This window comes from Rhincodon typus, chromosome 16 (genome assembly GCF_021869965.1).
Source record: "Rhincodon typus isolate 14 chromosome 16, sRhiTyp1.1, whole genome shotgun sequence".
Taxonomy (NCBI): domain Eukaryota; kingdom Metazoa; phylum Chordata; class Chondrichthyes; order Orectolobiformes; family Rhincodontidae; genus Rhincodon; species Rhincodon typus.
This window is the reverse complement of record NC_063347.1, coordinates 23596834-23621632: the sequence shown is the minus strand read 5'-3', so window position 1 is coordinate 23621632 and position 24799 is coordinate 23596834. Positions and strand designations below refer to the sequence as shown.

General features: G+C 39.1%; 1 protein-coding gene across 1 annotated transcript in view; it reads right to left on the bottom strand.

The window, feature by feature from the left end:
• Window positions 1-24799, bottom strand: part of fbln2 (fibulin 2) — a 392772-nt gene that overhangs the window by 72840 nt on the left and 295133 nt on the right. Inside the window, exon 3 of the mRNA XM_048606751.1 lies at window positions 1576-1675. Within this exon, the coding sequence (XP_048462708.1) occupies window positions 1576-1675 (100 nt within the window). The remainder of the gene's footprint in view (window positions 1-1575; window positions 1676-24799) is intronic.

The following is a 24799-nucleotide window of genomic DNA, read 5'->3' as shown; positions in this document are numbered from 1 at the left end:
ATCATTCACAATTCACTGTGTTTTAAAGTGTGGACATATACTATTTTTGTCCAGCTGAACAAATGCCTAATTCTGTGCTGGAGATCTTTCCTTCATCCCTCCCAGTGATACTGTTATTTTCAATAATGGAGATGTCTTCAGTGTAAAGAAAGGGGTTTATCTTCATAAGAGTCTCTTTGTAAGGGTTGACCCCAGGTCATTTCAAGCAATGTTGTGGGTTTACGTGCCTGTTGCAGGTACATTGATAAGGATAAAGTCAATAGATTACTTCTCATATTGGTGATCCCACCACCTGAAATCCTTTACCCAGAGCATGTTCTATTCCTAGGCTGCTCACAGGGCTTCTAAGTGATGCTCAACATGGAAATGTTATATTAAGTTAATTTGAAGGAGTCCTGTTGCATACCCAATTTAATGCATACCACTAGGTGTGGGGAGGGGGAGAGAGGGTCATCGAAAACTGGAGGGCATAGATTAAGGTGAGAGGAGAAAATTTTTAAAAGGACCAGAGAGGTAACCTTTTCACACAGAGGGTAGTGCGCAAATGGAACGCGCTGCCAGATGAAGTAGTGGAGGCAGGTACAATTACAACATTTAAAAGACATCTGGATGGATATATGAACAGGAAGGGTTTAGAGGGTTATGGGTCAAATGCTAGCAACCGGTACAATGTCAGACAGGGATGTTTGGTCAGCGTGGATGAGTTGAACCAAAGTGTCTGTTTCTGGGCAGTATGACCCAATGACTCTATCCTACCAAAAGGCCAGGTCAAATGTTGGAATGATAACAGACGAACTTGAAATGATTGATGAAAACTATCATTCTGTGAGTAAAGTTCTTTTAATCTGAAAATCAACAGCCAGGCATTGTTAAAGAGGATTCTGCAGGGTTAATCTGGTCTGAGGTTGCCTTCGTAGCGATTGTTTACAATCAGGTAGATCACTTCAGTGGTCATTAAAGCGCAGATAAATAGTCGGGGACTAGAGTCATATGCAACTCAGATCCAGATCTTGTTCCCTGAAGAACATTAATGAACCAAGACAATCCCAACTTTTCAAAGCATATTTCTTTAGTTCTAACTCCAAATTACCTGATCTATTGGTCAATTTTACCACTTGAGCTCAACATTTGGGTTGCTAGTTTAGAAGTATAACTATAAAGCTATCATAGTCTATTACCAGCTACTCTCCTTACTGGAATTCCAAGCTACATTGCCAAACTTGTACTAAGTTGTAGTGAATTGTGGTCAAGTCTACACTTTGACCATTCTCATTAGGAACAAGACTGAGATTCTGTACCTCACTTTGAATTGGAACTTTTCTAGTGGAAGACTAAGGATTTCTGCTTAATTTGCATTGTGTGCAAGCACAAACCCCTGAAGAATAGTGTGCTGACACAGCACACCATTTTTGAATTAAAACATACTTATCAGGGGATACTTTAAGGAGTTACATGATAAGTTATTGAACACGTATACAGCATGCTTTAGTTATTGAAAGGATTTATCGTTCGTTTTGTTCACAGAAGGGAAAAATCACCAGCTATTTAACATAGTACAATTCAGAGCCCACTTACCTGCAGGTAGCAGAGTCCAAGCTTTTCAGTGGAATATCAAAGCACTGGCCATTGTTTGCAGCCCATTGTTGCCCAGCAGCACAGCAACTTTCAATCACATCTGCAGAAATAAAAGACAAAAGTAGTTTTTTTTAGGAAGCTCATTATAATCTATAGAACAATATAATGTAACAACTGAAAGTGGGTATCAAGCCTAGAGAGAATTATTTGTAACCTAAATAAAAAAAATAAAAGAACTGCCAATGCTGGAAATCTGAAACAAAAACAGGAATTGCTGGAAATTTTCAGCTGGTCTGGCAGCATTTGTGGACAGAAATTCTCCTAGGCTGGTCTTTATCCATTCATTTGTCTATCCAACTGCTTTTCTCTCTCTTTGGGCTCTATCTCCACCTATCACTTAATTCTTCCCTCCTCCCTGCCACCGTATCTTCTACATAATAACTATCCTTTTCCTAGCTACCATCAGTTCTGAAGAAGGGTCACTGAACACAAAACACTAACTCTGATTTCTCTCCACGGATGCTGACAGACCTGCTGAGCTTTTCCAGCAATTTCTGTTTTTGTTTCATTACATGTAACCTGTTGAGTTGCCGGATTCTTTTGGTTTTCCATAGAGCATATACTATTCCCTGGCTGAACGATTGTCGTAGATCATTGCTACTGAAATATCTGAGCTGATACCAATGTCAAAGAAGTGCAAGCTAGTCTCTTCTTAATTTCCTTTTGCTTCTTTTCTTCTAGTCTCTAGAGGGATAAGAGTGACCTCTCTTTCATAATATTGAAATATTTCATACTACAACTTCGATTGTTATAGAGGTGGAATTAGGGTTGGGTTGAAAGGGTGTGTTGATGTATTGGAGCCCACCAGCAGGCAGTGCCCACCTGGAAAATTCAGGAAGGATGTTGCTTCTGCCAATCTTAATACCAGCATTTGGTTCCCACTCAATACCCAGTAGGAATTAACACACCTGAGTAGGCAAGAGCATGAGCTTACACATTGGTGGCCATAGCCGAGGACCAGCTTGAGCTGAATCACCTACAATACTATTACAGCAGTTTATTGAACATGTATACAGCATGCTTTAGTTATTAGAAGTATTTATCATTTATATTGTTCACAGAAGGAAACAAAAAAGCTACTTAATATAGTTAGTACAATCCAGTACGATTTGATGGTGGGGGGGTCTTTCAATTTCAGAAATTTGACCCCATACCTCACCCATGAGGCCTGAGTGTCTAAGAACTCAGTATTGCTACATTATTACTTTTTAAATTGAAGTCCATTCTGGTGTCACGCCACTTGACTTTTGAGAGCTTGGAATTCACATTGCCACAAAACTCCCAGGTTGTATAGACAATGTTCGCACTTGTACCTAACACTGCTTCAGATCAATACTGAAGTGATGGATGATGATGATTTGATGACACTAAAGAGCAATACACCTGCAGGTGGAGTATTTTTTTAGTAAGTCTTATTTGCTTTCTAATAATACTGCAGACATTTCTGTTTCAGGCATTTCATTGTATCAGTATACTCACTATTCAGACTTAATGCATATTAGTTTTTGTATAGCCTTCTATAAATCGTAAGTATGGCCATGAATTTATCACTTTATAAATGTGACAATATTTATGAATATTATAAATATTATTCAAATTTTTAAAAGTAATTTATGCGATCCAAAAGCATCGGCCATTGCTTTTGGGAGTAAGAAGTTTGAACAAGAAAAAAATCTCAAACGTCAACTTTCTAGTAAGGTAGGCTTCTATAATCCATCCTAAACATTGAACTGTTCCAAACAGGGGAAGAGTTTTATTAAAGTTATCTCCGCCTTTGCTTTAGGCCTCACTTTTCACTCGATGACCAGCAGCCATGAGACACGTCTCAAGGAGTAACATATCTCCCTTATATAGTGAAAGCAAGATAATGATGTTCCATCTATAAGCCAAACTATGAGTTGCCAAATTCATGTATGAACGCCAAAGCCAAAGTTGTAAACCGACACTGCTGAATGGAAAATAATTATTCTTGTTTCCTAGTCTACTTTAAAATGAAATAGAATAAATTGGTCCAGATTACTACTTCTATCAGAACCATGCATTCACAAATAGTTCTTCAAGAACAATGCAAAAATACTTTACAGTTCACAGTACTTGAAAGGAAACAGAAAACCCAAGTAGATTTTACAGTATTGAAACAGTTATTTCTCTTTTTTTATTGAGCACTTAATATTCAACTGGCATGCAAAAGAAATTGTGAGATATGCTTTTAAGCCATTTCCTGCACCCTTGTCTCAATACTTTTGTGGAAAAAGCAACAGCTTCCATCGCTGTGTATTCACTGCATCCAATTATTTCATCTTCGTGCTCGTGCACAAAATCACAATGCACTCATGATGGACTTAAATACAAAATCACTCATGACTGCTAAACAGGACCCACAAAAAAGAAAAAGGAGATCAGAAGGATCCAAATCTGGTGATACACTGCTCCTCATACTGAAATGTTCTAAAATAATACTCACCTATTAATACTTCTGTATGCTGAAAGAACTGAACCACTTTTGGTTATTGTTGGGGAGCAATCTAACTTGCAGCAGAGCATGATATAACTCTGAGAGTAAAAGCTGTGGTTTGTAACATACGTACCTGTGCTACAAATCTTCACAGTAGCCTTTCTGCTAACGTGAAATAATTTTGCAAAAAGAAAACTTAACTTCATCTTACCATGAACTAAAGAAAGGGTCTTAAAAAGTTCAACAGTGCAAATCATTCTGGAGCAATGATCTCATTGCCAATTCTATTGTGTTATACTGGAACAATAAGATGCCTTTTGCCAATTTTATTCCCTCGGCTGATGTCAAAAAATACTTTTTTAATAGGGAATTTAGAAGTTTGGTTCTCCAAAAGCAATCAATTGCAGGTTTATTTTGACAAGATGATATAAAATAAAACAATAAAATTTTACAATAGCTGAGACCATCTTAGAATATAATGCAGATTCCCATACCTTGCAGCTGACCACTGTAACTTTTCCTCCCAGCTAACCGAGGTAGCCAGCCAGTAGGAATAAGCAAATGCTCTTGATCCTAGGAGTCAAATGTAATAGTTGAGGTTGAGCAGAAGTTGCCCGGTTCTGGGTTTCCTCAAAATGCCTGAGAATTTCTGGACTAGAATATTTTTATTCAATTTTGGGCAATATTGTGGTTCAGTGGTTAGCACTACTACCTCACAGTGTTAGGGACCTGGGTTCGATTCCAGCCTCAGCCAACTGTCTGTGTGGGTTTCCTCTGGGTGCTCCGGTTTCCTCCCACAGTCCAACGATGTGCAGGTTAGGTGGATTGGCCATGCTAAATTTCCCAATAGAGTCCAGGCACATGCAGTGTGGGTTAGCCATGGTAAATGCAGGGTTACAGGGATAGGATAATGGGGTGAGTCTGGATGGGATGCTCTTCAGTTGCTCAGTGTGGGGTCTGAATGGCCTGCTTCCACACTGTAAGGATTCTGTGATTAATCAAGATTAAATCTGAACCTAGGCTGAAGGGCAATGTTTTAAATTTCCTGATCACCAGCATCCCCAGTTTGTATTTGGTTTCTTTTAACAGAAAGGGAATTAAAATTACATGCACTATCAAGCACTCAGATGTAAACATGATGCCAGTTAAATTTCCTCACTGTTGCTTGGATACTGCATTCTTGTGCCATTCTCTCACTCATCTGCTAAGGAAACTCAACAGTGGCAGATTACCGAACTACATTGATTGTCTGAACTTGTGCTATCTTTCATTCCTGCATTTATGGAGCATTTACATTGACGAGTATTTGAAACGTTGAGGTACATTCACCAATGCTGGAGATCTAACTGTCAGTCACATTCAGGGGAAGCAGCAAAATGAATGAATTCTGAAGTTTATAGCCCTCACTCTGAGCCAAACTGTCTTCTAACACAGCACTCTGATGAGAATGCAAGGTCAGTTCTACACTTCAAAACTACTTCTTTCATTAGGCAGAAGTCTATCTTTCTTCAAATATCTTCCAAGCCCAAATGCAGACATATACATCAATTAACATGGCATAATGTTACAACCAGGTGAGGAAGTTATAACCAGCCCTTCTTTTCTTAATCCTCCCTTTGTCAGTCACAAAATTTTATATATTATTTTTAGCACACAACTGTCACATTTCAATTAAAATGTAGTTAACAAGATCAAAATGAGTGAAAGAAAGATGAATTTTATTATTGCTAGCCCCAAAAGAAAATAATAAAACTGTGATATCAAAAGCACACACAAACACAGGTTTAAAAAAAACTTCCAAATAAATGCAGGCAGGAAGATAAAGACAATTCAGTAAATGCTCTTTGAGTCCTTTCATTGTGAGAATATTATGAGTGCTCAGTTTCTAGCTGTTTCCCCATTTCTTCAGCAATAATAACACTTGTAGATCTTGGGGTCTCAGTGAATCGTCATTTTTCAAAGTGGCTTTTTCACCAGGCACTGACTTTTGAGATTGAGGAAGACAGATAGACAAGGTACCTTCCACGTTTTGCTATAAACCTATCCTTTTCTTGTCTCTGCCCAGTTGCTCAGAACCATCTGTTAATAAAAGTCCGTGTATATATTCCTGGGGTTGCTCATTGTATTAGCTGGCAGGTGAGCCTTTCATCTCCAGAATGTGAATATATCATGCAGGTGTGAGTAAAACAAGAGATGCAAATTTCTAGGCCCCTCACTGAGCTTCAGAGCCCCATATTTAGAATGGTGATTTGGATGGAGGCAGTTTCACATATTCCATGTGAGTTGCCTAAGCTTGTCAAAAGATCACAGCAGCCATTTTAGCTCAGTGCTGTGTGTGGTTGCTGTCCATGGAGTCTGGGTAAACAGAGGTGCAAACTTGCCTTTCTGTGCCATATCATTTGGGATATCAGTGGGGCATATAAAGGGTAGTTTCCTGTCTTGCAGTATCTGAAGCAATGTGCAGCTGGGATTTAACTGTGGTGTCGGTAGCATGAACCCCACTAAGACTGAGCATTGGTGAACACCTATGTCTGTGTGCTATGTCATTGCACAAAACAGCTGCCAAATAGGCTGTTTACAGAATTAATTAAATAAAGAGCGGAAACTCGGATGAGAAAAGACAACAACATGTGTCACAGCAGACCAGGCACCTTGAATCTCACTCAAAACACCTAAAAGTGGGAACATTCAGTCAATAATTTCCTAAACTCCTCTTTAATGTCTCTCCCAATTGTCTTAAATCTGTGCTATTGCTTTAGAATCTTATCAATCAATGCAATCTATCTAGCACTAATTACCTTATTACAACTAATAGTGATCTTTAGTAGGTCAACCCTTAACCTTCTCACCTCTGATGTAAGAAACCTTAATTCCTAAGAACATGCCAAGGAAAGAGAAGGTCTGTTTTAATTTTACCTTTATATGACATACAGCACTAAAATCCTAAACTCTAGCTTCAGATCAAACTGACCTTAAGCTTGAAAGACTATCAAGCACATTATCACAATTCTTTGCAACACTCTCAAAGTGAGGAATACGACATTGATCCATTTAATATCTCCTGATTTTGTTTTAATGCAATGTCTGCACCAATCCCTTTCAAAATAAACTATACCATAAGTGAAAGTCATGGTATATTCACTTTATTCTTCCTTATCAAAAATTTGGTCTCATACAACAAGTTTAATTTACAAATATAGCTTCATAATGATATTAGGGAGAGGATGACAAGCAAGAGATTCAGTGGAGCTAACCAACAGACTGGTCAGAGATTAATTTTAGGGAAAATTTCAAAGGAGGAGAACGCATTGGAGAGATGGAAGTGTTAAGGAAAAGAATTCCAAGGCTTGGACTCAGCCTACATATCTGAAGATATAGACCACAACGGTGGGATGAAGGGAGGGGCTGTCCAACGTACAACAGTCAGAGTGCAGGAAAGGTAGGAGGTGGGGAGGGTGAACCACAGAGGAATATAAACACACTGATGAGAATTTTATTTTAAGATCCTGATGGACTTAGAGCCAAAGTAAGTCTGTGAAGATTGGAGTGATAGGTAAGGGGATAGGATGCAGTTTACAGAATTTTGGATGAGTTGAAGCTATTGGGGTGGGTGGAGGCTGATTGGCCAGCCAGAACAGTACAGAAGCAATCGAAGTTAGAAGAGACAAAGGCATCGAGGGATGACATGTATTAAGAGATTTGGCAACAGATTGGCTCAAGCATGAGGAGAAGTGAATGATGTTACAGACATGATCGTAGGAGGGGATGGGAGTTTGGAACTTTGCTTGGGATTAAAAAGACTGCACGTGTTTTAAACAATGTGGTTCATCTAAGAGGCTGGGCTGGGAATAGAATGGAATTGATGGCAAGACTCTGGACTTCACAGCAGGATTGTCAAAGGAAATGCCCTTGATCTTCCTAATGTCATTAAAGCAGTTGACAATATTAGCATGAATACTAATTATATATTGAATGAACAATATAAAAATAGAGACAAATTGCCGCACATATTGTAAAGCTAAAATAAAAACAAACATTCAGTAAATGTTGCGCAAGGCGGCCTGCATACATGGAGAGAGATAAAAAGTGAACATCTCAGTTTAATGACCTTTCACCAGAATCTATGAAAGATCAACCACCTGAAAGATAAACTTCTCTTTCTCTATTGTAGATGTTGTCTTGCCTACTGAGTATTCATGGTATTTTCTGAAGTTAGGCCAGAACAGTAAGTTGTTTTATATTAGTTTTAGATTTCCTTGTTGGCCTGGAGGCGTATCAATAATGCTTAACCTCCACTTCCCGGAGCTTTTGTCTTCCCTCCCACAATGTTGTGTGATTTCATCTGCCCCAAATTTAACACCATCCCAAACTACAAGACACTTATTAAATAATCCCTGAGGATTTACAGAAATTGAGGAAAACTGGCATGAAACTCAGACAGACACAGTGGGATTCAAAGCAAAAATAGCACCACTATTTTTCGAATAAATTGAGAGCCAAAAGTTTTATCAGTTACAGATGTTAGTTGATGTGAATATATCAATCAAAATTTTGCACTGCTGGTGCCATCCAGAGCAAATAGTACAATATGAAAGTGATGTTTGAACTGTGCTGCATTTATTCAAGATGGAGTCAAGTGTAGCAGAAGGACTTTCAATATTGAATGCCTTCAAATAATGAGGAGCCAAACACTAGTCCAGAAGTAATTTGCTTTGAAGGCAAAATTGGAATTCTAATATTTGGTACTTCTGATAAACAGTCATATTAGCATGGTAATTTAATTGGCTGCATTGGTTTCAGATTCTCTAGTGGATCCTTCCTGGATACAACGATTAATAAAAGAGATCAGGTGGGTACGATATGATCACTATCATCATGGAATCCTGTAACGTTCAATTATCGAAAAGCAAGTAGATTAATTATTATTTTTATACACACAAATTATCAATTTATTTCAGCTTATTCAAAGTAGCATTCTTAATTTTCCTACTTTTTTTTGTAATTCATCATGGAACGTGTGCATTGCTGTATGGGTCAGCATTTATTGGCCTCCCTAGTTACCCTTGAGAAGGTGCCTTCTTGAACCATTGCAGTCCCATAATGCTGTTAAAAAGGAAATTCCATGATTTTGACCAAGTGACAGCTAAGGAATGGTGATATATTTCAAGTCAGCATGGTGCGTGGCTTAGAGAGGAACTTGCAAGTGGTGGTGCTCCCATGTATCTACGACCCTAATGTTTTATTCTTTATTCATTCATGGGACGAGGGCATCGCTGGCTCGGCAGCATTTGTCGCCCATCCTTAATTGCCCAGAGGGCAGTTTAACAGTCAGCCACTTTGCTGTGGGCCTGGAGTCACATAAAGGCCAGACCAGATAAGGATGGCAGTTTCCTTCCCTAAAGGACATTAGTAAACCAGATGGGTTTTTCCCATGGATTCATGGTCATCATTAGATTCTTAATTCCAGACTTTTACTGAAATCAAATTCCACCATCTGCCGTGGCGGGAGTCGAACCCAGGTCCCCAGAATATTATCTGAGTCTCTAGATTAACAGTCCAACGTTAATACCACTAGGCCATCATTTCTAAATGGTAGTTTTCATGGGATTAGAATGTATGTCATTAACAATAAGTCCTGGCAGTAAGATACATATATGAACTGACTTCTACTTGAATGTTTCCTTATAAGTGGCTCTCTTTTTAAACATATGGAGGAACAGAAGGGGTCTTCGGGCACAGTGGCAGTGTCCCTACCTCTAGGCCAGATGGTTCACCTGCCTTAAAGATGTGATGTTACACGCCTGAACAGGTTGATTGAAGTAACTACAGAGGAACGGATCATAAGGTGGAATGTGTTTTAAGTCTGTAATCCTTTAAGCAAATTGTTAGTTGCAATCACATCACCTGAGTTTTGCTGTGAGGTTGACACCCAAAGGAAGAGCGAAAAATAAGAAGAGATAACACAGTGTGGATCTGGAGGAGCACAGCAGGCCAGGCAGCATCAGAGGAGCAGGAAAGTTGACATTTCAGGTCCGGACCCTTCTTCAGAAATGGGGGAGGGGGAAGGGAGCTCAGAAATAAATAGAGAGAGGAGGGGTGGGGCTGGGGAAGGTAGGTAGGATGGTGATAGGTGAGTGCAGGTAGGGAGTGGTGGGGATTAGTCAGTGACGTGGGAGGGGCAGATGCCCCGCCCCCTTGACCTGACATAACCTGTCCATCTTCTCTCCCACCTATCCACTCTTCAGGCCGAGGCAATATAAATAGGCATGAAAACCAAAGAGGCTAGAGTTTCACTTCTTCTTTATTCTAACATCTAAAAACAAGGGGAAAGGTTTTCAGACCATCTGCCTGGACAAAACAGATAGCAATGTCCCAAAAATATAGGCATCCCACTTACCTCTCTACTTCCCATTGACTATGAGGCTGTAGGCTATATTCCCTGGAATTCCCACAGGGAAACTGTAGTGGCTGCCTCTGTCTGATGTCAAAATATTTCATGTGTAAATTATGCTTCTGAGATGTATATTGGATTCCCTAAAGCCATTTTAGGACATACCTGAGAGGAGCTCTGTATGGTTGACAAACCAGTCAAAGAGAAACCTAAAACTCCAGTTTTAATTTTGTTGGAGGAGTAGAATGCACTGGAGACAAACTGGTACTATAACATGAAAGCACATTTCCATATAGGTACATAGATGAGACACCTCAGAATAAGTTAATTCTGCCAGGATAGAACGGCCACAAAACATAGATGAAGATCAAGAAGAGAGCCTTATGCATCAGAGTACGGTCATTTCCTCAAATTTTCAGGAAACAAAATATGGGAGATGTTTGTGTACAGTTACCGTGCGTACTATGAAGTTTCACATAGCTTTGATCATCATCCAATTGTTTAAGTAGTACTCTGGAACCGTTTTATCTTTATGACACTATTTCTCCCGTGGAGGCAATAAAATAAACTTTCCAACAGTACCTGGCTGTTAGATTTCTTGCAGATGTTTCCATATTCCGTGCAGTCCTTGCAACATATTTTGATATTTAATTTGGGCCCATGTAAAACCAATACTATTAAATTCGGAAATGAAATCTCAGATAACATTTATCCAACTATTTTCCACAAAGCAATAAATTTTGATGAATTGTTTTAAGTGATTGTCACACACTGGCTCTGAGGTGCGTAATTCAAGTCAAAACCAGAATGCGATATTCACAAGTTTTACTGTTTTCTTCTGGGAACTCGGAGATGGATCTTTATGTGTACACTACGTACATTATTGACCTTTATCTAATACAGTCACTTTTAAATTATTCATTCAAACTCTGCAGGGCAATCTCCCTGCAATATGCACAATTCCTTGCAACTAATTTTGTGTTGATGGAATGGATTTCAGACAGGGTTAGGCCAGGATTCCTTCTGCAGGCACCTCACACAGATCTAGAAGTGCCCAAGGTGTCTGAAGTAGGAATCAGGTCTTTCTCAAATACTGATCAAAGGCCACACATTCTACTGTCAAATTCAGCTGAATCTGAGTGAATCCTGCACTGTGCATGATCTATTTAACTTTTCTAGGCTTAATGCATGTTTCAAGAGCGGCACAATTTTTTAAAGTTTAGCTTAATGTGGAGTCAAAAAGGCAAAATTGGCTGCTACAGGTTGGGAAACACACCACCAGAGTATGCCAGCTGTCCAATTAAGAGGTGCCTGTTTTATGAAGGACCCAAACAGCAAGTTGCTTTGAGTGTCTGATTGCCAGTTGTAAATTACCAATTTATTCTTTCTGTCTTTGGTTTCAGGCACTAAATGACTTTTTTCAGGGTGTGTATTTTGGTTTAAGCATCAATAATCAATTTGGATGAATGTATTACTTATGAAATTTTGTAGCATTTTATAACTTGTATATGAATTTCATGTATCACATAGATATCCACAAACATGATTAAACATGTTGCCGTGTAAAAGTGCACGATTTTGCTGATTTTAAAAAAAACATTGTTAGTTTGCCTTTAACCCTTGGAGGGCAGCAATAGAATTTCAGCCCAAGAAGGAAGGAATGACTCAAAACTATTTTCCGTGCCAGGCATTTACAAATACTCTGTGGGAATAGTTGTGTTTCTAACAAAATTGTGAACAAATTCTTTATCTGCATGTTTAAAATATCACTCCAAGTAGCAAATGGAGCAAACCTTCCTGGTGTAAAACTCAGAAAGAAATTACGTATCACGAATAGAAAATATACACAACCATAGATCTCAATTGTTAATGAAAAACTCCAATTATTAAAACATGGAATGTTCTGAGTTTGCATAAGGTGCCATAAAACTTGCTTCTTGAATGCAGATGTGTATTTTTTTTTACCATTATATCATTTTCACATTTGGTCTAGACCTTCTGGCCATCGGCAATCTCAGTGGATCAGTAAAATGGTGAGTTTTGAATCCATTGACTTCACACACTGTTTTTGCAGCAGATACAGCTACACTGACTAGCCCACAATTAGTTATTTGATGTGGAGATCACGTGCGGCCCAGAACACTACATACGTCCACTGTCAATAGATACAGATATTGCTAAGTTCATGTTGAAATCTCCAATGGGATTCACGAGGGTGCCTTGGAACATCACTGGACAAGTTCTCAAATAAATTTTGACATTTTCAGGTCAAGGGTCAGAAGAAACACTATCGTTTCTCAATCGTAATCTGGTGGGATTTTATGAATGGAGCTGAAATTCTGCTGAGTTAAATTCTGCCTTAATTTCCATTATCTTTGCCTGTGCTCCATCAGAATAGTGCCCCAAAAAAGGAACTTAAAACTAATATAGGAGAGTGATTTCCAACTGTAAATTCAAGTTTTGGGCCTTGTTATCCTTGTTGCTTGACTTTTTACAAGATTGCTTGCTTATTATCAATTCAGAATATGTATTACACTTTGCCATAGACAAATGGAATGAAGGTCAGCAGGCTGCTGCTAATTGTACCAAGAACTGAACATCTCTGAAAACGTCCAAAGATATTGCAAAGGAACTTTAACTGAACTGATGTGAATATGTTATAACTTAAATAAATATATAAACATTTTTTCTTCATTCTTGGGATATAGTCCTCACTGGGAGGGACGGCATTTGAGTTTGAAGTTGATTTATTGTTGTCATATATACTGAGATACAGCTCAAAAGTGTTGTTTTGCGTACTATACAGCCAGATGATACCATAGAAAGTGCATCAGGGTAGCAGAACAGAGTACAGAATACAATGTTACAGCTGCAGGGAAGGTGCAGAGTGAGACATCAGAATTAATATTTGAGATGTCTATTCAAAAGTCTGATAACAGTGGGGAAGAAATTTTATATCTTCTGCCTGACGAAAGAGGGAGGAAGGGAGTATAACCAGGGTGGAGGGGTCTTTGATCATGTTGGTTGCTTTCCCAAATCTGTGGGGAGTATGGATGGAGTCAGTGGATGGAAGGCTGGTTTGCACGATGCACTGAGCTGCGTTCATGACTCTCTATAGTTTCTTGCAGTCTTGGGAAGAGCAGTTGCCGTACCATGCTGTGATGCATCCAGATAGGATACTTTCTATGGAGCATCTATAAAAATTGGTAAGACTCCTGTGGACATGCCAAATTTCCTTAGCATCCTGAGGAAGTAGTGTTGTCGTGTTTTCTTGACCATCTCATCGACTTGAGTGGACCAGGACTGATTGTTAGTGATCATCACTCCCAGGAACTTGACACTCTCAAACATCTCCACCCCACTGATTGACTATCCCTACTTGCCCTTGAGAAGGTGATGGTGAGTTGCCTTCTTGACCCACTGCAGTCTATTTGATGCAGATAGACACATAATGCTTGGCAACACCAAAGAAGCAGGGAACGATCAGGATGGTGAGTGGCTTGGAAATGGCTTGGTACTTGCAAGTGGTGGTGTTATCATATCTCTGCTGTCCTTGCCCTTCTAAATGAAAATGGTCATGGGTTTGGAAACTGTTGTCTAAGGTGCATTTCTGAATTTCTGACTAATTATCTGGGAAAAAACACTCCCCATTAAGTAGACTCTAAAAGATCAGAAATGTTTATTAAGTAACCTCAGCACTTTTGAAAAGACAGCGTCATCATTGATTTTTCTATAAATGTTCTTTCTGAGGTTGAAGGATGGGCACACATTCAGCTGTCTTAAATTTAAATTTCAGTGGGCTACAGTGTTAGTATCAGGCAGTTGCTGGTGTATACCTTGCTGCTACCTTAATCTTGCTGCAGTTGAAACTAAATTGGGACTGATGTCAGTGTCAGGTTGTATCGAACATGATCATGATCACTAAGAAGAGAAAAAAAAATGGATCAGATTCCACTTTCCCCTAACAGTGTGAGATGGTTCAGCTCGCTCAGCTGGAAAATAATGATAATCTACCAAAAGTGAACTTGCAAAAATACATTAAAAGACCTTGAAATATCTGAAATATTTTGCCTAAATAAAAGATGTTTGGACTGAAATTCATCTTGACTGGTTGTACAAAGCAGGCCAAAAAGAAATCTGTTAGTGTTACCACACATATTTAATATTGTTGCAGAATTACCTATTAATTTTAATTTCTAAGAAATTCTGGGCTCAGTTTCAATGCAATGCTATCATAAGAAATCACTCTTGAAGTCTGGTTCAGTTTTAAGCGTTTTAATTTGTATCTCTCTAAAAAGTGCCCTCGGATCTTGCCAAACCTTTACTTTCCTCATTTTGAGGATGCCAGCTGTTTTAATATTACAGTATTATTGATGACGTACATAAAAATTTCAAAGCGGTGGGGCGTCAATGAGGATTTCCCGAGGGATACAAACATGATACAGCAATGCTGAGATGCCCTTGCCTGGAACCTAGCTGGTCCTCAAAGTTAGCAAGTTTGATGAAGGCAAAGGATTCTTGTGAGCTGTTCATGTTTAATAGATATGAATTAAATCCATTTTTTTGGGATCCAAATGAGCCCAGGTGAGGCCAAGAATTGTTATATCTGCCTTCATTAGGCATATATCCTTCAATTTTACACAGAGATATGCCTTTCCAGAAGTGAAAAGAATGTGGATACACAAAAGACCATAACTGAAGAAGTGCAGAGACCCCAGAAGTTTCCAGGGAAGCGGAATTATGAGACCATGAAGGAATCATGAGTCACAGAGTGATGGGTGAATGAAGCTTAGTAACGTGTTAGGATATTTGGAGGCTAACCAGAAGAACTTTGGAATAATATCTGATGGGACGAGTTGTCTAGCTCTGAGCAGGGGATTTGTTCCATGCTTTCTATGCTGCACCTATAAAAATTGTTAAGATCCTGTGGACATTCCGAATTTCCTTAGCCTCCTGAGGAAGTAGAGATGTTATTGTGTTTTCTAGGTCTGAGTGGGGGGATTTCAGGTGGTAGTAGGCCATTACAAAAGGAATGCAAAAAACGTTTTTCACACTTAACTAAGTAGGTACCAAGATATCATTGTGAAGGAGCGGGATGGAAACCAGGCAGAGGACACCTAAGATTTCATTGTGAAATGCCTGTTGCCTCTGTCACATACAAGAAAACAAATTCACTGAGACCTCAGTTTAAAATTGCAGTCATGATATAATGATGTAATCCAAACTCCCTCTATATTATTTCAGGTGGTTCTCATAGCCTTCCAGTCAGTGCCTTACCTTGCGCAAAAGAACAGATTAAAGTTGCCATCCACAGGAAGGCAAAGGATCAGTTGTTCTTTGAAACTTTTGAACTTTGGTTCTCATTTTTCATGTTTGGGATGTCAGCTTCTCTGTTAAAGTCAGCAATATTTACTCACCCCTTGCTGCCCTAGACAAGGTGGTGGTGGGCTGCCTTCTGAATTCTTAAAACTTTTGTGTTTATGTAGGATGTTCTTGGATATTGATCTAGCAATGTAGAGGTGATTAGGCTTTCACTTTTCAGCTCTGGTCAATTCCTGACACTCATTGTTGCCACTTTCTTCATGCCATTCATTATCTCAAGTTTGGATGTTGTCCAGACTTTGCTACAGAACAGCATGAAGATGTCCATAGAATTGTAAATGGAGTTGAAGATTGTGTCGTCATCAGCAAACAGACAAGGTTATCAATATAGTAGCTAACAACAGTTAGAACAGGGCATTGCACTAAGAAATTCCTGCAGCAAGGTCCAGCGACTGAATCAACAATCACAACCATCATCCCATGTGCCAAGCGTTAATCACATTTTATCTGTTAAATTACACTAAGAAGCAGTAAATTCCTGACTGACCAATTGTACATTATGTGAAAACTGTGGGTAGGTTTTGCAAAAGCCATTCAATCCAGAGGCTATTGATAGTTTAAGTAAAAGATAGAATTCCTATAGCGTGGAAACAGGCCATTTGGCCCAACAAGTCCACACTGCCTCTCTGAAGAGCATCCCACCCAGACCCATACCCCTACCCTTTCCCTGTAACCTTGCATTTCCCATGTCTAATCCACCTAATGTACACACCCCTGGACACTACGGGAAATTTAGCACGGCCATTCCACCCTAACCTGCACATCTTTGGACTGTGGGAGGAAACCAGAGCACCCAAAAGAAACCCACACAGACACAAGGAGAATGTGCAAACTCCACACAGAGTCACCTGAGGATGGAATTGAACCTGGGTCCCCGGCGCTGTGAGACAGCAGTGCTAACCACTGAGCCACCGTGCCACCCAAATGCTTGATAAAGTTTTATTTTGTTCTTGCCACTTGTCAGAGTTTCACTTTCTTCTATCTCCATAGCCTTAACCAGACCTGTCTGCTCTAATCAACAAGGTAGCAGCAGCCTCCAACATGGCTACCACCTACCTTTGCTGTTGGCACCAAGCAGTGTTTCCTGCCCTCTGGAGGCACTCACTGCCTCTATTTGGGTGCTAAACTTGCTTTCTGGCCAACTAGGACACTTTTACCATCTAAAAATTACCAAAGTGACACAGCTTGGCATGGGATTGAGATCCAGAATTCATCCATGTGTCAGATTCCTCACCCCATTCTGAAAATCCAGAACTTGTTGCTGAACATGCTTGCAAATGCTCACTCAACTGAGTTAAGTGGTACACTAAGAGTTTTGAAACCAACCCAGGCTGACGTTAATTGATCATGTCAGAGTTTGTATGCTTTTGAAATTCAGAGCAGCTGTCCCATAAGGAAGTTTCATTGTAGCAGACATGGAACATGTCAAGAAAGGATTCAACCTCGTGTTTGAATGAAGAATAAGAAGCCTCAATGGACAATTAGATCTTAAGATGCACTTTGATAGCACAGAATGATGGTATCAGTGAAATAACATTCCCAAATTGGAGAGAAGTATATCAGGAACATTGCAAACATTGATTCAGACTGCACTGAGCCATTCATTCAGTGGCTGAACAGTATAGACAATGGGAAATGGATGTGCAGTGGGTGATTTTACATAATAACTTGTAACATGCTTGTCACCAACAGCTGTAATATATTGCCCATTGGTGAAATGTATTTTTAACCAGTTTTTCCACCAAACCTAATAAGGATATTTGTTATCATTTTGGGTTTTGAGTGTTGTTTCATCTCATAATCCCCACATCCAAGCCTCACCTGTCAATGATAGGAGGTTTGGTATTACTTATATGGTCAGAATCTTTCGTTGCTTATTGTAATAGGTATTCCTGAATGTAAAGTATCAGCACTGATTTTCTCTCCCAACTCAAGTAGCATGAATCACAGAAAGGTTCTGGTTCTTTGTGCCCATTTTGGGAGCAACACACCTGAATGGAGGATCTTCAGTTTGGTGTGGGACCAGTGAGTGATGAATTCAGGGCCTTGCCTCAGTGCAAATTGGAAATGTCCATGGGGGCAGCTGAGTACAACTGTTTAAAAGGCCTATTTCAGTTCACTGGGATGTTGTCTCATTTGTTTTGTCAAATATTAGGCTCTCTGGCCAACAATCCTCACAACCTCATTCTTCATGCTCCTTTCATTGCTACAGTATGCCAAACATGAGACCACACCCACTTAGAATGGCTCCATCATATCCATTGCAATGTATAACCATTCAACCACCCTAATGGTCCCTCACACCCGCCATGACAACTCCTGTCTTCCACCCACTTCCTTGGCTCTTGTACCTCCCTTGCCAACTTATGACACTTTTTGCCTTCCCACCTACCTTTGCTCTTACGTCCTCTCTGCCAACTCAGTATCCATCATGAATGACCTCAGTTGGAATAAAGTACACTTTTAAGCATACATTATAACCTTGACACATTTATAAAATATTAAACATTTAAATTACTTCAAGTCACAATATTAAAATAAGACATATTCATGACCAAAATCAAAGACAGCTAATCATTTAATGACCTCTTTAAGAAGTCAATCAAGCTGTGAACTTAAGTTGTGGAATTATTAATGACATATTGAGCACCCTTGCAGTAACAACAACAAACAGCTATTGTAATTGCTAGAACAGTTATTGTTCAGCTCACACTGACAAAGGCAGCCTATGTTTGATTTTGAAAAGGCTGAGGATTCAAATAACTTCACAGCTTGATTTTTTTTCACCTCTCACTGACATGGACAGGCCTCTTAAACAGCCCTTTTAGTTTTTAAAGGGCTAGGGATTTAAATAAGTTCACATCATGATGGTTCTACAAATCATAGCCATCCTTCAAGAGCATTCATGGCTATTCTATAAACTTGTAACTCACACGTAGTGGTTTAAGGCCCTTACTCTAGCAGAAATGGGTTCTGCTTCAACTCATTATTGAGGCCGGCTGAGATCAAGATTCTGCATCAAAAAAATCTGACCTCAATAGGGTCATTTGAATTCAGTGCTGAGTTCAAATTGACAATGTTTTTGCTGTAGAAAATGATCTAATCCACAGTGTGTGAATCACACTCAAGCTCATGTATGAATCTCACCCAGTCCACTTGCCCCTTCTAACAAAAATGGGGTCTTTCCATAACTGGGGTGAGATTTCCAGATCTCAGTCCCACCTGCAATATTTAAAAGGTCCTCAGAGTCTCCACAATGCCATAACAATCCAGGCCAAAATCTTTATAACTCGTGTTTTGCCTGTTACCGGTGTCAACAATGCACACACATTCCCACAGATTGAAGAAAAGTGGAAACAAGTCAGGAAAGAGCACTTCCTGTCCATTGTTTAAATTTCTTCACAGCGGATGAAAAGTCTATGTCACAAGTTTCTTTTTATTAGCCATAATCTCATTAATACATTTATCTCCTTTAGCTTTAAAGTCAAGCTAGCCTCTTAATGTACAACAAGCAAGTTCAATCCTGACCAAACTACAGAGCAGTACTGCTAATTACAGATAAATTCCCAGCTTTATTTTCTCCTTAACAGCAAGCATGGACTGAATATTTATGAATAAATAGCAAAATAAATTTGAAAGATTCAGTACTTTTTGTGGCAAATCAGACTGCATTAATTTCCTTATATTGCTGCACTGACTATTGATTCTTAACACATCCCATCAGTCTGTACCAGTTGTACATTTACCTTCGTTGTTCAGGAACACTTTTCCTCTAGTCAAATAAACACAGCCCCTGCCTGAAACCAGTGACTGAGATAAAAATGAAAATTCAACAACAGCTATCTTCATGTTCTGATATAAAATGTTACATTTATATTACATACATTTCTTCCCAACAAACAAAGACAACAAATGTGAAATGCAACTTATTGGGAAAACAAAATGGGCAGAAAGTGAAATTGGGGAAAATGTATAATGGACAATCCTTATTCTAAATGACCAATTTGTGACAAAGTTGCATTTTATCCTCACTGACTCTTCTTGGTGTTCAGTTGCTCTTGTGTGTGCAAATAATGTATTGTAGTGGCATGTCTTTTAGCTCACTGCAGAAACAGCAGGAGACAAATTAATTTTTGACACCAATTAACAGGTGCATGATACATGCCTTGATTGCAAGTCGTATATCAGAGTCTGGCATGTCCAATGTAGATCACAAGGCACTGGACAACGCAGTTGCCTGACCAACTATTAGTTGCTGACGCTGACTGATTGAAACTGGCATTGTGCTTCTTGAATATGCAAATCAAGATCCTATGCCAGATTTAGAACGCTGAATACAAATTATTGCAGTTTACCAATTTCCATCAGATATCGAGCCGTCCTAATGATGTGGAAAACTGCTCCAAAAAAGACAGAAAAATGTTATGTTTCCATTTTTATAGTTTCAAGGAATAATCTAATGTCAAGTTTCTGTCATTCACTTCTGTACTCTCAACCCCGTTACAAACCATGAATGGTAAAAGGTGTCAAGTGACTACTTACACAGCTATTCAAAAGGAATCTTTAGCTGGAGAAGGGGAAGCCCCTGAAAAAAGTCTGTAACTCATCATTACTTTAATGTCTTGAGTATTTTTGCACTTAAAGGCTTCCACAAGTTTCACCAGTTTGCTGCTTTGTATGGCTCATAAAATGTTCTTCACACTGAAATCTTTTACTTTATTTAATATCCAAGGCTTCCACTGTTCTTGTTTAAAGTACTGCTGAATATGTAAAAAGTACATTTGCTGTTTCATATTTTCTGCATCTCCAAAGATCGAGCTGTCTAGTAGCAATGCAATTAGTGCTAGCCAGTTTGTCTGTTCAATTTATAATTGGTCTATCCACCAAAAATCAGATCAGGCTTCACATTGATGGATAATGTCCATGCCCATCTCCTGCCAGATGTGGGCCCCTAACATAAAAATCAACCTATTCTTTCCTCTGCAACTTTGAAGTTTGTTCATGATAATTTTGTGGTTAATATATGCTAATTTTAGCACATCAGATAATATACTTTGGAAGTAACCAGCAGGACAAACTACTGATTATTTTCACAACAGTGACTACATAGACAATGTGTATTTCACCAGATGTGCCTCTGGCCTTGGTGCTCAAAGGAACTTCTATTGTCTCAGACACTGGCAAAGTTTTTGAAACAAGATAATTTTGCCATTCTCCAAATGGTAACAATGGTTACGAGTCATGAGTGCATGCCTACAAAGTCTAGTAACTCACAAGCTTCTAAAACGAAGGCCTCACTAACAGAGACTTGAAGTATTTTATTACAGCGCAGAAATACAATATTCAAGATATTCATTTACAGCACAGGTTTGTATTCCATCAGAAGATGTTGCCTTATTGGTAAAACAAATGTGTCTCAATTGGTATTGAGCAGCTTTCAAATAATTGTAATTTTTTTTTTATTTAAAGTGTTTTCATCTGTACTGTTGGCATTAGTCTGAAAACATCTGAACCCTCTGAAATTTCAAAAATTGCCTGTATTTTACAACACAGAAACTGGCCATTTGGTCCATGTGGCATTTCTGGTCCAAATGAGCCTCCTCCTATCATATTTCAGCTCATCCAAGCCCCAGCTATATTTATTCACTTGTCCCTCCTGCATTTATCTAAATGTTTCTTAATGCAAGTATGCCATGTGATTCAACTGTTCTGGATGGTAGCAAGTTCCACATTCTAACTACTCTCTGGGTAAAAAAATGTTTTCACTGCTCTGCCAATTAAATTTATTTGTAACTATCAAGTATTTATGATGTCTAGTTTTGGACTGTCCCACCTGTTATAACCTCTTCATAATTTTAAAGAGTTCTATTAAATCACCTTCAGCCTAATCTTCTTTATCCTGGGAAAAACAGCCCTAGCCTGTTCTGGCTTTCCCGATGGCCATAGCTTCTTAGTTCTTGAATTATTCTTGGACAACTCTTGTACCATTCCTGTGTTTTTATATTCCTTTAGCAATATAGGAAATAGAACTGTACATAGCATGCCAAGTGTGGTCTAAACCAAGTTCTATGAACGTGTAATATAACCTCCCTGTTGCTCAATTCTAATTATAAACAGTGTGCAATTAAAAGTACCTCATATAATAGTGTATCCAATCAGCTTATATTTGCTTCATAAAACATTGTCTGTAGGCAACCCAACAGATTAGTAACTTTATGTAGGCAATGATGAATGAAAGAGCTTATGTGACTGTATGTGAAGGGTAATTGTACTAAGACATAGCTTCAGCTTCATACAGAAATGACTCTGGTTAAAAGCTGTCATTCATAAATTACCAATTGTACCAGTGCAGAGCTACAAATACCAGGAATGCAAACCAAATATTTATGTGCACACTTAACTCCTATCATCCCATCCAGTAAAATTAACCTTAATGGCTGGAAAATTGTAGGTTGCACAGATACAATTGCTCGGTGTGTGTTCTGGTGAGTGAAGCTCCTTGCCAACTGCTCACGAATACAATTTGTTCATTCAGATGTCCAGTTGTTATGCCATATAAGTCAATTCATTGTTACCATTGCAATCCAATTCTGTAAGTAAAATTAAAATCGTTCAAAATCATCTAGTTTCTTCAGCTGTTTAATTGCATATGATTGGATGATATGGAGCAAAAATTCTTGGATTCAATTATAAATTTATGCTGAGTCAGCCACCCTCAGCTAAGGTGACAATAAGGGTATACAAATGAGGTCATTATGACCCATAGAATATCATAGACAATCAAATCAACACCCTGCTCAAAGATGCGAATAATCAATCTTCAAATATGAATGATATCAGTCTTTACATGATTCATTCAAAATTGCACATCCAACCCCTATTTATATTCCACTTGTATTCTAGGTTTCCCTCCAAAGTGAAGAGCAATGCTTAGGAGGAGACTTTGGCACTTCCTACAATAAACGAAGCTCGTTTAGTTTGTGTTTAGCTATGAGCTATGGTAACTGCAATAGTTAATGGCCTCATATCAATCAGACACAGAAGTAATTGGGTTAGATATTACAAGTCTGACTTGTATTCAGAGTCACAGAGACATACAGCACGGAAACAGACCCTTTGGCCCAATTCGTCCACATCAACTAGGATTCCCAAACTAAACTAGCCCCATTTGCCTGTGTTTGGCCCTCTAAACCTTTCCTATTCATGTACCTGCCCCTACCACTTCCTCTGGCAATTCATTCTATATATGAATATGGGCCACCAAAAACCAACATGGACAGAAAATATACAAATTGACATTATGTTTCCACGTGCACACCTGAAGAAAATCATTATATTTCTAAATTTAATGCACTGAGTAAGAGATGGAACTTTCTCACTGTTGTGATCAACAACAATAGTGCTAGTCTTTGAGACCACTATCAAGAGTAGAGAAATCTGCACATGCTGGTGACTGGTAAGAAACTAGAGAGGAGAACAGACTATCATGATCATAAACTGCAAAATACACTGTTATTCAAAGAGAATTTTTAATCATGTCAAGAAAATCCAAATTATAAGAACAAGAACTGCCCATTTTGGATTGAGAGTACAAGAACTGGTGGCCAAGTAGCTGTTGCGTCAAAGCATATGGTTGTGGATATACTTGGAAATAAACAGCAAAGCTTGGAATAATACAGGCCCGTGGGTGATTCACCACTTGGTTTTTAAAGTGAAGCATTATTGTAGCTTAGAGTTCTTTGAAAACTATCAGCGCTGTTCTTATAGTTTGAGCTGGGGAGAAAGATTGTGTGAACTGTTTAATTAATCTAGGCTGTGTAGGAATACTCCTTCAGCCCATTTGAATACTGTTTTGCTGTGGTTTTTTCAGAATATGATAAGAGCTTCTACAAGCTTGAGAGTTGCTAGTTCTAGACAAAGACAAGTGCAAACTATAAACATTTATTGCCGTTAACTATGTACATGAGGCCTCTTGTCTTGCAGTAGTAGTGCCCCTAACTTTGAGCCAGGAGACCTGGATTCAAATCCCACTAGCTCAGAATAATATGTTTGAGCAAGTTGTTTAATTATAATTGATGCAAAAGTGAGCAGAGCTTAGCAGGCACCTTCTCTATAAGGTCTCAGACCTATCTGATATACCATCACGATAGAATAGCCCTCTTAGTTGCTAGCGTTGATGTATTAACTCTTTACTCCACAAGTTTGTCAAAAAACTACCTCTTCCACTTTTTGCTGTCTTTTCATTGCTTTACCATTTTTTTGCAATTCCAGTTTCTCAAACACACTACTGGCTATTTTGCTGTTTTTGGGTTCTATTAAGTTTGAATCAAGGCTGGATATTATCATCTACCAATCTTATTGGGGCATTTGTACTTTTACCTTTGGTAATCCAAATATCTCTGAACTGTGAACCACTTTGAGTGGAATCGGGTGCCCTTCCCCTCAGTGAGTTGGGTGTTTAGAGGCATTAAATCAGCCAGGAGGGTCAGGATTTGGAACTTTACCATCATCCCACCTCTGACCTAATTAAGTCCAGGGCTGAAAGCTCTTACATGGGTAATTGATGCCCATTAAAGGGCTTCATTCCCCTGCTGCTGGTTTTAACAGCCATGTGGGGAGCATGATAAGCAATCCCTGGCATCTTTGTTTGTGGACACCCAGGGAGCCCATTGTTAAAGGGCACAATGTTTGATAAAGGAACCTGGAGTCAGAAACGGTGACCCCACTGTCATTGGTGTCAGCAGCCCCTCTCCTGCATCCCCCACCCATGACTCCCTTCCTGCCAACACTCTGCTGTGCCTGGGTCCTTCCTTGACCTGAGGCCTCAGGTGATTGCCATACCAGCAGCAGATGTCTGCCCCTCGATGGCACTGCTGACTGCGAAAGAGATGCCAGCTTCTGATTAGCTGGCCGCTCTCTGTAGTCTGGATGCCCAT